At 34.6% G+C, this 17,150-nt stretch overlaps 1 protein-coding gene across 50 annotated transcripts in view; it reads left to right on the top strand.

Moving 5' to 3' along the window:
- srcin1a (SRC kinase signaling inhibitor 1a) overlaps nt 1-17,150 on the top strand; it is a 244,222-nt gene that overhangs the window by 149,666 nt on the left and 77,406 nt on the right. For all 50 annotated transcript variants that reach the window (XM_073944799.1, XM_073944771.1, XM_073944797.1 and 47 more), the window contains 2 exons: nt 7,107-7,302; nt 13,450-13,742. In XM_073944799.1, the coding sequence (XP_073800900.1) occupies nt 7,107-7,302; nt 13,450-13,742 (489 nt within the window). The remainder of the gene's footprint in view (nt 1-7,106; nt 7,303-13,449; nt 13,743-17,150) is intronic.

The raw sequence follows: 17,150 nt of genomic DNA, 5'->3' as shown, positions 1-17,150 counted from the left end.
GCTTCTGGAGTGGATTTCTCAGCTGCATTTACCATAATCATATGCAGTTTATGCTACAGTTCTGTCAGATCCAGTTACTTTCATTTCGCAGTCAGATGTATTTTGGCACAAGGTTGTCCTCCTTCCTGCTGTTGAACACAACTTAAACACACTGTGTGTGTGTGTGTGTGTGTGTGTGTGTGTGTGTGTGTGTGTGTGTGTGTGTGTGTGTGTGTGTGTGTGTGTGTGTGTGTGTGTGTGTGTGTGTGTGTGTGTGTGTGTGTGTGTGTGTGTGTGTGTGTGTGTGTGTGTGTGTGTGTGTGTGTGTGTGTGTGTGTGTGTGTGTGATGAAGGTGAAGATTTATTGCAGCGAATCCTAGAGGGATCCCTGATTCTGTTTAATTCAGAAAATACTAGTGCTTTAGGAAGGTAATATGACACACAAGCTGACACATTTATTGAAGCAAATACAAATTTGAAAGGAAAGCGAGAGCTTGTGTGTTTATTGCATTTGACAAAAAGCCATTTGAAAATGCATTAGTGCTTGAGAGCGAGCGAGATCTTGATTACTCGGATGGTCTTTAGGGTGTTTTCATGGCTTGTTTGTGTAGAGCATTGATTAGCAACATGGTGCAGTTCCTCCCTTTGTTTTGGTTTGTGTTTGTAAGCAACTTAGCATTTGCAGTTTGATGTCCATTGCTCAGAATGACTTCAGCTCCACAGATGTGGTTAATCTATATGCGAATTTGGTCATTTATATAAAGGGGGTCTGGATGTAGACGGGTGATTCTCACGAAAACTTAATAAAAAAATTTTCAAACATTAATCTTTTTAAATGTTTAAATTAACTTTTTGTTTTTGCAGATAATTGAAACAAAGTCTGGAGCATTTGTCAACATTACTTAAAACATCTATTTTAAAATGCCTTACACAAATGACAACAGTTTTTGAAATATATTTTTGATGAAACCTGACGTATTTTCAAAACGATGGAGCTAACCTGAAAGGACATCATTTGTAGATTATGCACATGCATTGAAAAGCAATCATTTAAAAAATATTAATAATAAAATAACACTTAAAGAACATTGGTTGCTGTAATGATAAATAGGTTCTAGAAATTAGGTTAATTATTTCAGCATGGATTAGTGCTATCTGAGCAGCATACAATGCTTTTTAATGGGTTCACCTTACCTTTACCCTCACAGTGACGTCACTAGCTCCATTGAGTGCGTTGTGTCTGACATTGCATCACTGAGATATGCAGTCTCAGCTTGCATCATCAAGGCTACATCAAGAAACTATTGAGTTATATGGCAATTAGCACATCTGATCCCATGCGATTTGCAGATTGCCACATATAAGAGCACAATTCATATATTTATCACATATCTATATGTTTGAAGTCATTCACCTCTGCACTATATTAGCTATATTTTAATAAAATGTATATTCATTGATTTTACAGCTGTTAATTAACTAAATTCATCACACTACCGAATATAATCAAACATAGTACACTTTAAAAAGATATTTGTTGATAAACAGGTTCTGTATTTTGTGGTTCACATGGTGTTTTCTGTTTATTTATGGTTAAGAATTGCATTGAGACTTTTATCTCTGCTCTGTTGACTTTTGATGCTTAAAATTCAACACTGCAGATTAACAAAGTGACTTTTTATTGATATTTTAGTCGTTTGGGACACAGTATTGTTTAAGAAACAATATAGAGAAAATTATATCTATAAAACAAAAGTATTGTCTGTTTTTACCAGGTTTTTGTACTGTGTAACAAACACAGACAATCTATCACTTCAAAACTATAAAACTATTTAACTGAAATGTCAACAAAAGCCACTTTTCAAATGTTTCAACATCAATATCTAGATTCAATAAGGCAATTTAAAACCTTAAATAAACTGCTAATTTACTGATATTTTTACAGTGTAGCATGTGCACATTTTAGCACATTAGCATTTAGCTTAGCCTAGCATAGTGTATAGTTTATGACAGGGAGTGTCTATGTGTAGGTAAATGGTTTCCTATTTTATAGCTGTATGTGCGTTTGTGTTACATGTGGGACCTGACCTGTTCTCTGTTGTGTATAAATGACCTCATTATACTCTCACTGGGGGGTCATACATCAGCTCAACTTGGGCTCTTTGTGCACTGATGCTGTCTGCAAAGGGCTATAGCACTGCCACTCTGTCTCAGTGTTCGTGTGTGTGTGTGTGTGTGTGTGTGTGTTACTCCAGCTAACTGTGCTATTTTATCTGATTATTGAGTCTAATGACAAACCAAGAGCTCAAATGATTGTATCATTCATTCATTTTCCTTCGGCTTAATCTCTTATTTTTCAGGGGTCACCACAGCGGATGTCCTTCCAACCGCAACCCAAAAATTGTGAAAAGAAATCGTATCATAATCTCAAAATAAACAAAAACAATAATATTTATATGTTTACATTGAAAAAAAGCATTTCCATTGAAGCTTTTCTACTGCCAGCAAGTTTCTGTTGTGAAAATATTTGCAGCACACGTGTTGTCAAACTGGTGAAGGTGTTTTTTCACTTGAATGTGTTTTCCTCACTCGCACTGAGCTCTCTCAGCCACCGCATTTGCTGTCTATTTTTATTTTTATTTTTATTTTTTTGAGTAGAAAAAAAACAATGCTGATGAAGAAACAGATCGTTCACAGTACAGCAGTGAATTGATTTGATGTATGTTGATGCTGCTGTGTGCATCTCCAAACCGTCTTTTCCCCAGTGCACCATGGGAGCTCATTACAGGTGTCTCTGAGCCTGTGAAACACACCATGATGCGGTTGTGTGAATCCACTTCATTACTACAAAACAACCACAGCAATGATACAGAAACATCTGACAAGAGCTCCGCAGCTGTGTGTTCCACCGTTAGTGTATGTGCTATAGTGAGACAGACATGTTTGTTCTGCGTAATTGTTAGCCTGTTTGTTGTGACTGATCCACAGAGGCTTGTTTGTCCTGTGAGTGATTTTTTTCTATCGTGTTTTTCTCCATCATAACACAAACCGAGAATTAGGTACTGCCCTGCTGTGAGTATAGATTGTTAGTGTTAAACTTGACTTGGTGAATTTAAAAAGTTTACTTTTGGTTTCTCACAGTATGTTCTCAGTCAAACAAACCCTGTCCAGTTTAAACTGGAACATGAACATCTTTAAAAAGACACTTCTGGCTAAACTGCAGCTTTGCCACTTCATTCATTTGGCCAGAGGTAAACTGGTCTCCTTGACTGAGCCTGGTTTCTCCCAAGCTTTTTATTTTTAATTTATTTCTATCAGTTGGTGGAATTTTGGTTCCTTGCTTCATTCCTATATATGTCCCGATCATTTTTGCCAAGTCATGTCCAAGTCATTTGATTTGGAATATCTACCAATACCAAAACCCAATGTGATATCTATAATTCTATATTCTATAATACATAAAAAAGAATAAAAAAAAGAGCGAAGAAACAGATTCAGGATGTTTCCTATTTTTAATTTAATTTAACCTATTTTAACATTTAACATCTCTGTTATCAACCATAGCACTTCTGTGAGGTAGCTTGAACAATCAAGTAAAATATAACATAAATTCTTACATACTCCAAAAGCATAAGAAATCCAGGGTTCTCTACTTGTCTGTGATGTCCTGTGCCTTCGCCCTGTCACAGGTCATTTTTTGTGTCCTCTTTAAACTCTCCTGCAGCATGAGCTGACTCATCTTCCATTGGGTTGCCTGGGTAAACTCACGATATTGTTTCTGAGATGCCTTAACAGGGCTGTTATGTTAAATGTAGCCTTTTCCTTTCCACCTTTTGCAATCAAAAGTTTACATATCTCCCAGTTTGCTATGGCAATGTTGTCATCATTAACTTTATAATACTGCAAGACTGCAGACGTACTCGTGCTTTCTGCTTTAAGCTGTTTCCGTGTTCTACTTTGCCAACATTTACCCAATAGCATCTCTGCAGCAAAGTGATGTCATGCTGCACACGTTGCTGTTTCTGTGTCAAAAAAGAGGTTTAACTCTGTGCCACCACAAAACTATAGATTTGTTCAAAAATAATGAGATGTATAAAAAATGTATGTATATATATATATATATACACACACACACACACACACACACACACACACACACACACATAAATATTCAAGTCCTGATCGGGGGTAACGTTCGATTTAGATCGAGTCTGAACCCACATGATCGGACCTGATTTCTAATCACGTGATCGGATCTGGACATCCCTAATCATTCCCTTTTAGCTTAATTAGATGAAGTGACACATATTTTTTCGATCAACTCTTTTACGTGAACAGCAATATTCTGATATTAACATGATCAAGATAATACTGTACTGCAATGTAGATTAGGTTTACACTCATGTAAAAAATAAAGGGTGTAATATACTGTAAAATACCGGCAGCTATGGTTGGCAGAAGTTCACCGTAAAATATAAGGTTATAATGTACAACACTTTACAGAATACTTTTTAATAATTCATACATTTTACAGTCAAGTGTTTGTTTACAGTACTTTTCTGTTAAATAAAACAGATATACTGTAAAACATTTTACAGTAATTTACTTCAAAAATAGCAATGGTAAGTGTAAATTCCTCTACAGTAAACTATTGTGTACTGTATAATAAATGTACTGTAAACTTAACTACATTTCTGTAAAAAAACACAATACAACTGTTTGAAATATAACAGCATTTTATTGTAAAGTTTTACAAAAAAAATATCGGCCAGAACTTTATTGTAAAGATTTTGGTAAAACACAAAAGCGATTACAGTTGTTTGCCACAAATTTTACAACAATCAGTCAGGTTATTTCAATTGCTAAATAAGCTAATAAATAGCGTCTATAGTAAATCAAGGCACAAACTCTCATTATTAGGATTTTATAGAAACAGTTTGTGCATTCAGGCAGTGTAATAAAACAGTTTGAGCTGTTTAAATAACTTGATCAGTGTACTCGCATAGTTTTGATACTTATGTGTTGATGTTGGAAATAAAACGTCCATATTTAAAATCAGGGATGATCAATGATACAATAAACATCAGTCAGAGCCAGTTGCTCTGGCTGAACAATTGTTTTTAGTCCACATTTTAGTGAAAACACAGGACTGTGGCCCTGTTTACACAAAGGCGTTTTAATTTGAAAACGCATTGGTTTTGCTACGGTTACGCCATCTGTCCACACTACGTCAGAGTTTTCGAGTGCCAAAAACTGAGCGTTTTGGAAATGCTGGAGAGGCCGTTTTCATTCTAAAACGCTTCTGCTCCGTCTCAGTGTGGATGGGGGAAAACGGAGACAACTGAAAACGCAGGCGGGGCTGCAGACATTCTCCTCTCTGATTGGGGCTTTTCCTCAATATTAAGTAGCCTACACACAGTTAAAGTTCTGCATCCTCTCCTTGTAAGTTCAAACTTTACAAGTTTAATATGGAAAACAGACTCCAGAGAACATGTCAGGTAAATCTTTAAAGGGAACGGTGTACTTTATAATCTTTTTCACATCACCAAAGCTACATTGTTTCACTTTTTTAAAAATAAAATAAAAACATGAAGGAGGTGCTATTTTCATTATGATATTAACAACTTTACAGACAGCAGAAATGTTGGGACGTGGTGCTGCAAATATGAGCGTCATCTTCACTGTAGCGTATTCATAACAAAATGGAGCCTAACATTACTGCTTCCTTTAATTTTTATTGAAATTACGAAATTAACCCTCTCTTTTGCTGAACATCAGTTTTAATAATCAATAATGGCCATTATAAAAGTATAAGGTACAATAAGTTTATGCAATATAGGAAATAAAGGCAAGCAATCAGTCAATATACAGAATGTATGTGGTTACATTAATTATTAACTAATCTTCGCGCTCAGCCAAAACACGTTACCTGAGAACAAGTAATAGATTCAAAAGACCAAAGTCGGGGAATATGTTGTTAGATAAAGACAACCACATGAATTAAATATCACGTTTAGCTAATATAGTAGATTAGATACAGCGGGAGATCCTTGATGAACACTCCGACGAGCACAGCTCTTATCTGGCTAGATAAGCTGCAGCGCATGCCAGTGAGTGTGAGTGTGTGGGGTCACGTGATGTGCGTTTTCAAACTAAAATGCACAAGTGTAAACGGGGCCTGAGTCAGTTCCAGAAACTTGAAATGTAGTACTGCTTGAAGACTTGCACGTAGTCACAATGTGAACTGGCATGATCTCTTTTCAGAAAACAGACACAAAGACAAGTTAGCTTATGAGCAATACGCTTAAACTTAGATAAACTCAATATTTTTCTTGTTAAATTGATGACCAATGAAATGCACACAAGCAAGGAACACCCTCAAATTCTATAGGCCACTTTGATAAGTAAAAATAGTCAATAGACACATCTCAGCACTAAGCTATCATAAGTATTTGCCTCACTCTGTCGGCTTGCACCCTTAATTTCAACAATTCAAAGCATTTGTAATAAATCATTAGTTCAGAGCAGTCAACAGATAAAATCCAATTCATTGTTGCTTATACAATAAATTTTCTTGGTTGAGTAATTGCTATAAACGTTTTCATTCTAGTAACGAGTAATCAAACAAATGACTGTTTCACCATTACACCTCCATTCCTATTACTAACAATAAAATGTGGCCTTATATATTATTGATACAGTAAATTATGTACTGTTTATCATTTATTACATATACATGTTATTGTAAGTAAAAGTAACAGCGTTGTAATGGGGGGAAATAAAAATGTGTGATTATGTCTGGCGTGTGTGTGTGTGTGTGCGTGCGTGTGTGCGTGTGTGTGTGTTTGTGTGTGTGTGTGTGTGTGTGTGTGTGTGTGTGTTGAAGGGTTAGACAATTACGTACTGTAACTGCGGTAAAATGCGTTTGTAATGGCGCTATTTATTTCTAGCGTTAATATATTTCCATTACTAATCATCACTAAACTACTACAAAACCAGCATTCTGTGGAGGTGAATGTGCTGCATAAATAAAACTTGTTTCATACTAATTACTGGTTTTCAAATGTTTGCTTTTTACATCATACCATTAAATGCTGAAAAACTCTTTCTCTATGTGTGTCTTTTAGAGCCGTAGTCCACGTCACTCTCAGTCCACTCAGTCAGGTTTGGCAGACCAAGCGTCTAAACTGTCCTTCGCCTCTGCTGAGTCTCTGGAGACCATGTCTGAAGCCGACATGCCGCTGGGTTTTAACCGCATGAACCGTTTCCGCCAGAGCCTCCCGCTCTCCCGCTCCGCAAGTCAGAATAAACTGCGCTCTCCAGGTAACCTACACTCACGCTTCATTACTGTAAATGACATGCTTTAACTCACACTCTGAAGACTTTGAGATACTTTGCTTAGGTCCACATTCTGTATGTACACAAAAAAAATATGTCAGTATTTTTGGTATTTTAGATGTAATGGTCCCCCAAGATAAGCATCATGTGATGGACACCCATGAAAAAATGAGATGCATTGACACTATAAAAAATATCTGTAACAGTTATAACGGTTGTAACTTTCAGTTCATAGGTGTTTTTTTTATTTTTATTTTTTTTACACCCTTGTATTGGATTTTGGGACCTTGACTTCTGCTTTGACCAACTTTTGATGCAGAAAATGGATAGATAGATAGATAGATAGATAGATAGATAGATAGATAGATAGATAGATAGATAGATAGATAGATGGATGGATGGATGGATGGATGGATGGATGGATGGATGGATGGATGGATGGATGGATGGATGGATGGATGGATGGATGGATGGATGGATGGATGGATGGATGGATGGATGGATAGATAGATAGATAGATAGATAGATAGATAGATAGATAGATAGATAGATAGATAGATAGATAGATAGATAGATAGATAGATAGATAGATAGATAGATAGATAGATAGATAGATAGATAGATAGATAGAGGGGCAATTGGGTAGATAGGTAGATAAATAATATTAATGAATAACATTTTTAGCCTAAAATACTACTTGAAAATATTTTACTTCATATTCATTCTAATGATTTATTGTATAATAAATAGATTTATTAATTACTGTAAGTTTTGCTTATTTATTTTATTTTTATATTAAAATAATGTTGAATAAATTTTTTATTCAATTACTTAATATTTATTTTGATAGTTTAAACCTTTTTATGCATTTCCAGAAAGGTAAAAGAAAAGTATATTACATTTTACAATAAACTAAAACAGATAAAAATATAAAAAATTGTAATTACACAGGTATACATACTTAATATTAAAAAATAAGCTTTCATTCAAGATCATTATGTAACGATGATAAAATAATCATTATATACAATAAAGATGAAATCTAAAAATGCCCAAACATTTTAATAGATATGTGGACAATGCAAATAATGTATAATATGTGCGTATTTCTGAAAAACAATACCTTTTTTAACCTCAGTTCAGTCATATAATAGCATACAATGTTCATAAATAATAGAACATATTTCAAAATGAACTCTTATTCACTCACTGGACTTGCTGCAACATTCAAACATTACTGTCAAACTCCCCTGAACTTCTCTTAAAATGCATCAATAATTTAAATTGAGCAATAAATCCTTTCAGCCTCTTGTGAAACTATTTCAAAGCATTTCCAGGGCATAACAGAAAAACAAAATGCTTTATTAACTTGTAAAACTGTTAACCCCGTGGCTATGCAAAAATGCACGTAGATGTTTATTTCATTGTGATAAAATTTCCTTGTAAATATCTCAAAGTTATAAGACAGCTTTTTTAGGTTGTAATAAATTAAACATTTTTAGCCTGCAAAAAAACTATTTTACAAGAGATTCCTGGCCAAGAACACCTGTACACCACTCACATGTTTAACAAATGATAAATAACATCATTCACTCATCAAAACACACATCAAATGACATTTATAACTAGTCAGAGCGTCTACAAACTACAAATTTCAGATTCCAAATCATTTGAAGTCTTTACTGTAGAAAGTAAAGGAGAACAGGGACGAAAGTAATGTGGGACAAAAAGTAATAAAGCGATTTTCTTGAATCCCAGGCTATAACAGCACATTCAGCATTCAACCCTTTATGGAGCTGCCAAATATCACCTGATTTCTGCACCATGTCCCGAGGTTGGGTCCAAATTTCAGTTTTTAAGTGCAGAAATTAAATTATTGCAGCAGATCATTTTTCTTATTTCAAGTTGTTTTTCATTGTTGCATGCATCACAGCAATGATCAATCAAGTTTTTCAGTTTAAAAGTAAATCAGATTTAAATGGCAAGCGTTCCTGTGGGGATGAAAGTAACACTGTTGTTTATGTCCCGCTGCTAATATTCAGACCTTATTTTACACTTCGAATTTTCAGTGTTTTGATTCATATGTTTTATCAAATAAATGCATATTGCCTTTTCCAGAGATGGGATGCTGGAGTGGCATCCGCTGCATAAAAACGTACTGGATAAGTTGGCGGTTCATTCCGCTGTGGCGACCCCGGATTAATAAAGGGACTAAGCCGAAAAGAAAATGAATGAATTAATGAATGCATAATAGAACAAAAGTTATTCTGCAAACATATTATTCTTCTTAAAATATTATTATATTATGTCGTTATTGATAAATAACATTCATGAGTTAGTAACCACAGCAAACATACTTTTCTGTCTAAAACATTATCTTTTAAAAAAGTTTTTTTCTTTTTTTTTACGAAAAATTTTACTTTTGACCCCGCTCTCCCCTACAGTATGTAATGAAAGCAGCTTCTTAGCCTTAAAATTGATTCCAAGCATACAGAGCTGCATATTTGAAAGCATATTTTGGTAACACTTTAGTTTAGATCAGGGGTCACCAATCCTAGTCCTGGAGGGCCGGTGTCCCTGCAGGATTTAGCTCCAACTTACCTCAACACACCTGCCTGGATGTTTCAAGTATACCTAGTAAGACCTTGATTAGCTTGTTCAGGTGTGTTTGATTAGGGTTGGAGCTAAAATCTGCACGACACCGGCCCTCCAGGAACAAGTTTGGTGACCACTGGTTTAGATCACCATTTACACTAACATATTGTTAACTAACACTACTAGCTTATAACATATACCATAACAACAAATTACTACTATAAATAAACTATTAATTAGCTGTTTACTAATAGTTAGTAAGGTGCAAATTGTGACCTAAAGCGTTTTAGGCCTTATTTTTATTTTACAGTATGTACGTATGTGCAGTAGTTACTTGCTGTACCTAAGAAAGTACTTAGTTATATGAGGTGACTAGATGAGTTAAGGTTAGATTTTGAGGTACACAGTAGGTTTAGGTGATGAAACCAATTATTTAATTACCAGTTTATGTAATGTAATGTAACGTAATGTAGTTTCTGTTTAGCTAATTAATACTGTCCAAAATTAATGCTGTCCGTTTAATAAGTCCAAAATCAAACCAAAAGTGTTCAGGAGTAGCTTAAATAATGTGTCGGTGCTCTTTGGGTAAGGGATTCATCAGAACAAACAGCCAAAATTAGTCCAAGATACTCGAAACATTTGGGAGAAAAATATTAAAAGATTTTATATGAAATATTTTTATATTTGTTCCAAATTTTCGAGTGCCTTGGACTGATTTTTGCTCTTTACAGTAAATAAGTCATTTGTTGTAATGTTAATGCATGTTGCGTTCAAAAGCATTTTGTTGACATCTGGAAAGTCTGATTCATTCTGTTGAACCACCTTGTGTATATGGCATGGTTGGATGTAATTGAATCAGTAAGGTAAATAAATTAATAATATTAATAAAAAAAATCAGTTTTTTGTTCTTGCTTTCATCTGAAGATGACATTTTGCTATCCTGCAATTAGATATTGCTAAATGTTTTCTACTTGTTGATATTTCATTCAATAATAAGAGCAGCGCAATGCTTTCAGACAAAACTGACCTTCAACAGTTGTTTTTTAGCTTGCTTTCTATGTTGTGGAGAGTCTCTAGCAGAGGTGATGGTGTTGTTGGACTTTTATAGCAGCTAGCACACAATATTTGCTGAGAGCGATTCGGTTGGAGCTGTTCCCCACAGAGAGATTATTGTCCCATCAGCAGGAAGTTTAGGATTGTGTGCTGGCCCATTAGGTGAAGAGCGCCGGGATAAACTGACAGAAACTGATGACAAAAAGAGTTCGGCAGCCGTAAATTATATAAACTTGCTGTCACTGACATCTCTAAACTCCAAAAACTCAACTAGAAAACTATTTAGCTTTAACTTTTAAGATTTATGTTTAGAAATCATATACAGTATAGGCCTAAGGAAGTCAAACTTATTTTATTTCAGCCATAGTTGCTAAGAAAATATTTATCTTCATGTAGATAAATTGCTAAACATTTAAATAAATGTTAAAATATCAAAGTAAAACAATTAATAGAAACTGCAGTTGCTGCTCAGTGATAAAAAAACAACACTGAAATGAAAGCTTATGAACAAAATTGGTTCCTACTCTGCTATGTACATACATTCAAATTAATAATTTGTTACAATGCATTTATTGTGTAGATGCATGTTGCATGTAGATTACATTTTACTTATTTTTTTAAACACCTTCATGTGATTACATTCGTAATTAATTTCTGCAATTAGGCCTAAATGTATAATTAGGAGAAAAATAAGTACATTGCATCTTGTTTTTTTATGCAAATACGTAGTAGTTGTTAAGGCTACTTAATATAAAGTGGGTCTAAGTTGGTTTAGCACTATTACAGAAGTCTTGCCTTTTTAAATGTGCAGAAACACTTCATTTAAAGATATATTAAAACCACATGTGAAATTTGTGGACAGAGTGTGAAATTTAATTTGCACATTGGGGGTGGGGATGGGGGGTTAGCTGACATTGCTAGTTTTGTGGTACACAATTAATCTGTGCATGTCATTAATAATAATAAAAAAAGTTTGATCTTGTAATTTAAAATTAAAATCCCAAAATGCACTTTCTATTTTTTAAGATTAATTCTTAGATTACGTGATTTCAAGGTATTGGTTGTGGCTAACATACTTAATCAAGCTTCTCCAACTGTCAGTTTTGACAACAAACAGAAATGGTGAGGAGGAGGAGTCTGTTAGGTTGTAATAACTCTCCTCAAACTCATTTCCAGATCTTTCTGAATAAAATGCCTACTTTACTACAGCCAATCAGCTTGCAGTAGAAAAAGCAAGCCATGCCCACTGTATTCTCATTTAATATTCCGTTTCTCTACAAACTGTCACAATTTAAAATAATAAATAAATAAAAAACTGTTACAGCTTCTGGTTCATGTGGACTTTAAAGCAAGGTCAAACACTTGCAGGTTAAAAAAAGCATACATTTTTTCAAATTTTTTAATTCGTAAATACACCTGTGTTTCTTTTGTTGTACAGTACTTTGTGTCTGTAGATTTATTTACAAAGTGGTTATTTTTTTCTCTTACATTGAACTATAAATCTCATCTTGAGCAGTACTTCTTACACACAAAACTTCACAGTTTTATTCATATTTATATTCTGAAAGGTTTTACTCTCATATTTAATTTTCCAAACTATTTACAACTTTTTATTTACAACTAAGTAGTGTTTTTTTCCCTGGTTGTTTGCAGTATTTTTAGTTATTTATAAAATGATTAATATGTTATATTATATGTAAAAAAATAAACTAAAACATTGACTCTAAAATGTCAAATAAATAAATCAGCAAGAATTATGAACCTGACTTCATCCAGTGCTTAGATTTAATATATGAAAATAAATGCACATTTAATGAAATTCAGCATATTTAATTTTTTTTTTTTAACTTTTAACTTGTAATAACAATATGCTTTTTATTCATTCATTCATTCATTCATTTTCTTGTCGGCTTAGTCCCTTTATTAATCCGGGGTTGCCACAGCAGAATGAACCGCCAACTTATCCAGCACATTTTTACGCAGCAGATGCCCTTCCAGCCGCAACCCATCTCTGGGAAACATCCACACACACACTCATTCACGCACACACACTCATACACTTGGGACAATCTAGCCTACCCAATTCACCTGTACCACATGTCTTTGGACTTTTGGGGGAAACCGGAGCACCCGGAGGAAACCCATGCGAACGCAGGGAGAACATGCAAACTCCACACAAACGCCAATTGAGCCAAGGATTGAACCAGCAACCCAGCAACCTTCTTGCTGTGAGGCGACAGCACTACCTAATGCGCCACTCCGTCACCTATGCTTTTTATTAATAAATAATAATCAATAATCAATCAGGAGCATAATGATAACTGTTACCTATTATTATTATTATTATTATTATTATCATTATTATTATTATTATCATCATCTCCTGCACAGTCTTGACTTCAGCCCTTAAAAGTTTTTTTAGTGTATGGTTAACCATTTCCATCTTGACCATGTGTTGTTTCTTTCCTGGCTTCTCGTCCTCAGGTGTGCTGTTCCTCCAGTTTGGAGATGAGACCCGGCGTGTTCACATCACCCATGAGCTTAACAGTCTGGAGACGCTGCACGCACTCATCGTGCACATGTTCCCTCAAAAACTGACTGCAGGAATGCTCAAGTCGCCTAACACAGCCATCCTGATCAAAGATGAAGCCAGAAATGTCTTCTACGAGCTGGAGGATGTGAGGGACATACAGGACCGCAGCATCATCAAAATCTATCGCAAAGAACCCATCTACGCCTCCTATCCTGCAGCGCATCTGGCCAACGGAGATCTCAGGGTGAGATTTTTCATATTTGATTCAGTGATTCAGTTGGTTTTCCATCTTTCGTTGTCCCGCTGTGAGCTTATGTTGCGAAATAGATACCAGGCATGATCCATTTTTAAAGAACGCTTCTCTTCTAAGTCAAAATAAGAAATCACAAGGTTACGGAGGAAGATCAGAGGCAAGTCTAACCTTCAGACTGACGTCACGGTCCTCTTTGCATGTTAAATATTTTAAAGGGAAGTACCCTTCGTTTGATCCATTGAGCGCCGTCTTTCAGATTTGGATGTTCTTGAAGTCGGAGGTTTTTGAATTATGCACACTTTTTTGGTTTCACTTGGGATTGCGTTTCACTTTGTGAGCTGGCTGTGCTGCCACAGGAGTTTGATGTGGGTTGACTTTGAAATGCAATCATGTGGCGTCACTCTGTTGATCAAATGTTCGTTTTTACTTCTTAGCTAAGAGCTGTCTTTAGCATTTAATACCCTGCCTTATATTAATGTGTTTCTTTTCAGAAGCATGTATCTGTCTCTCTGTCTGTTTATTTATCTGTCTGTCTATTTGTCTATTTGTCTGTCTGTCTGTAAATACACTACCGGTCAAAAGTTTAGGGTCAGTAGGATTGTTAATTGCTTTAAAATACAGTAAGCTTCTCCTGCTTACCAAAGCTGCATTTATTTGATCAAAAATACAGTACAAACTGTAAAATTGTGAGATGTTATTGCACTATAAAATAACCATTTAAAAGTAGTTTATCATCATTTAATTTAATCATTTAGTTCAGTGATTTTAATGATAAATTTTCAGCTTCATTACTGTATTCTTTAGTCGCATGATCTTTCAGAAATCACTCTAATGTTAATTATTGGTATTGTTACTTTTATTTTAATTAATAATAATAATAATAATAATAATAATAATAATAATAATAATAATAATAATGGGCGAGGGAGTGGCGCAGTAAATTGCTGGCGCCTCACAGCAAGAAGGTTGCTGGGTCGCTGGTTCGAACCTCGGCTTAGTTGGCGTTTCTGTGTGGAGTTTCCCTGCCTTCGCGTGGGTTTCCTCCGGGTGCTCCTGTTTCCCCCACATTCCAAAGACATGCGGTACAGGTGAACTGGGTAGGCTAAATTGTCCGTAGTGTATGAGTGTGTGTGTGAATATGTGTGTGAATGTTTCCCAGAGATGGGTTGCGGCGGGAAGGGCATCCGCTGTGTAAAAACTTGCTGGATAAGTTGGCGGTTCATTCCGCTGTGGCAACCCCGGATTAATGAAGGGACTAAGTCGATAAGAAAATTTATAATAATAATAATATTAATAATAATAGTAATAAAAGCAATATTGCCTTGAGTAATAATTTCATTTGAAAATACAATAAGAGAGCAGTTATTTAAAATTGTATTAATATTTAACAATGAAATATTTTAAATACCATCCAAAAACAATTAATATTTAACACAATATAGTGTGCATGTAAACAGGTTGTTTTTTATTGATTTTTTTTTGTATCTTATGCACTTTTTTATTTACTGTAGTTGAAAGTTTTTCTACAAAAATTTGCTTTCTAACACGTTCTTCAAAAGAAAAAAGCAACCTAATGGTAATAAACAAATAAAGCATAGAATATTCAGCCATTCAAAGCCGATCTAAGTCAAATCAGTCTATTTTTTCATTTTGTTTATTTATATACTTATCTATTTAAAAGAAAATCTCAAACAGTAATGGAAATATCAAACAGTTATCCATAGTCTTTTAGAGAACAGTCGAAATGACAATTTCCACTGGAGATTTCTTGTCAAACTATGGAGATTAAAGTGACTTTTAAAAAAGAATAATTATTTAATCTATTTTTATTTTCTCATTGTGTTGTTATTCTTTTAATAAAATCTGTTGACTTAAGAGTCTTTGTTGCATTACTTGTGCAGTGTCAAGTTAAAAAAAACTTTGCATACTTGTAACTCAAGAAATATCGAATATATCCTAATATGAAGTTACATATTACGGCATGCATTTTTATTTTATTTTACTTATTTTAATGTTAAATATGCTTACAATGCTACAATTACTGCCACGAGATCCCAAGATTTTTGGGATTAAAAAAAAATTGTCAACACAACCTCACAGCAAATTGTAATTTAGTGGCTAATTTTTTGCAGCTATTTTGTATTATTTGTTATATCTTATTCAGACATTTTAGTATGATTTGCTCATCTCCCATTGAGAGGGTTTGGAGCTGGTTTTGGGGGCAGTTCTCCTTTAAATAATCGTTTTAATAAAAATGAAGTCAAATATATGTGTACACATTAGCCGATTTGCTGACAGTTCGTAGAATAGTTACATTTCCATGTGAGATCGGGCTGGAAAATGTCCGCAAAAATGAAGAATGCAAAAGAAAAGTAAGTTAGGAGCCAGAATTCAAACTATTTGTGTTTTTAATTGATTCTGAATCACAAGCATGCTCACTTAAGAGGGGAAAAACACAATGCAATGAAGGCTGACAATGTCAACAGATTTGAACTGCCTCGACTCTCTGTGCAAAAATAAAAAAATAGGACTTTGGATTGAGTTGACATGGAATGATAAATGTATTCAATATATTCAATATTACACTTTTACATTTTTGGTTTTCAAAAATATAATATTTAAAATATTATCTAGATATAAAGGAACATTCATAGTTAAAAATATTGTAACTGACTGAAGAAGACTAGGAAGCCTTTAAAAGTTCAAACTTGTCTTTTAACTTTAACTTTTGCCCAGACAAAGTAATCCTATAGCTCACCGAAACAACAACTTTTCCCATAATCCAGCCCCTTAAAGCCCCACATTGCACAACATAATCATACACGCATGCTACAATATTACCTACAAACCCCGACTGGATCAGTTGGCATTTCTGTCTGGATTTTGCATGTTCTTCCCTTGTTTACATGGGTTTCCTCCAGGTGCTCTGGTTTCCCCCGTAGTTCAAAGACATGTGCTATAGGTGAATTGATAAGCTATATCGGCCATAGTGTATGAGCTTGTGTGAATGCAAGATTGTATGGGTGTTTCTCAGTGTTGAGTTGCTGCTGGAAGAGTATCCACTGCGTAAAACATATGCTGGATAAGTAGGTGGTTCATTCCGCTGTGTTGGCCACTGATTAATAAAGGGACTGAGCCGAAAAAAATCAAGGAATGAATGAGTAAACTTTTCCACCATCTTTGTTTCAAATGTTCAACCGACATCGATCAACCCGATTTTCCTTACCATTGCAAAAAAAAAAAAAAACACCTGTATAAATGACAACCCACTAACAGGCTACTTCATATGTTAATTTGCTGCTTTAATTTATTTTTTAAATAAAGTAAAAGTGCTTCTAGATTGGCAGTTTACAGAGACAAGTTCATTGCCCCTTTTGATCACTTTGAATTTATTCAAAT

This window comes from Danio rerio, chromosome 3 (genome assembly GCF_049306965.1).
Source record: "Danio rerio strain Tuebingen ecotype United States chromosome 3, GRCz12tu, whole genome shotgun sequence".
NCBI lineage: Eukaryota > Metazoa > Chordata > Actinopteri > Cypriniformes > Danionidae > Danio > Danio rerio.
This window is presented reverse-complemented; position numbering and strand designations above follow the sequence as displayed.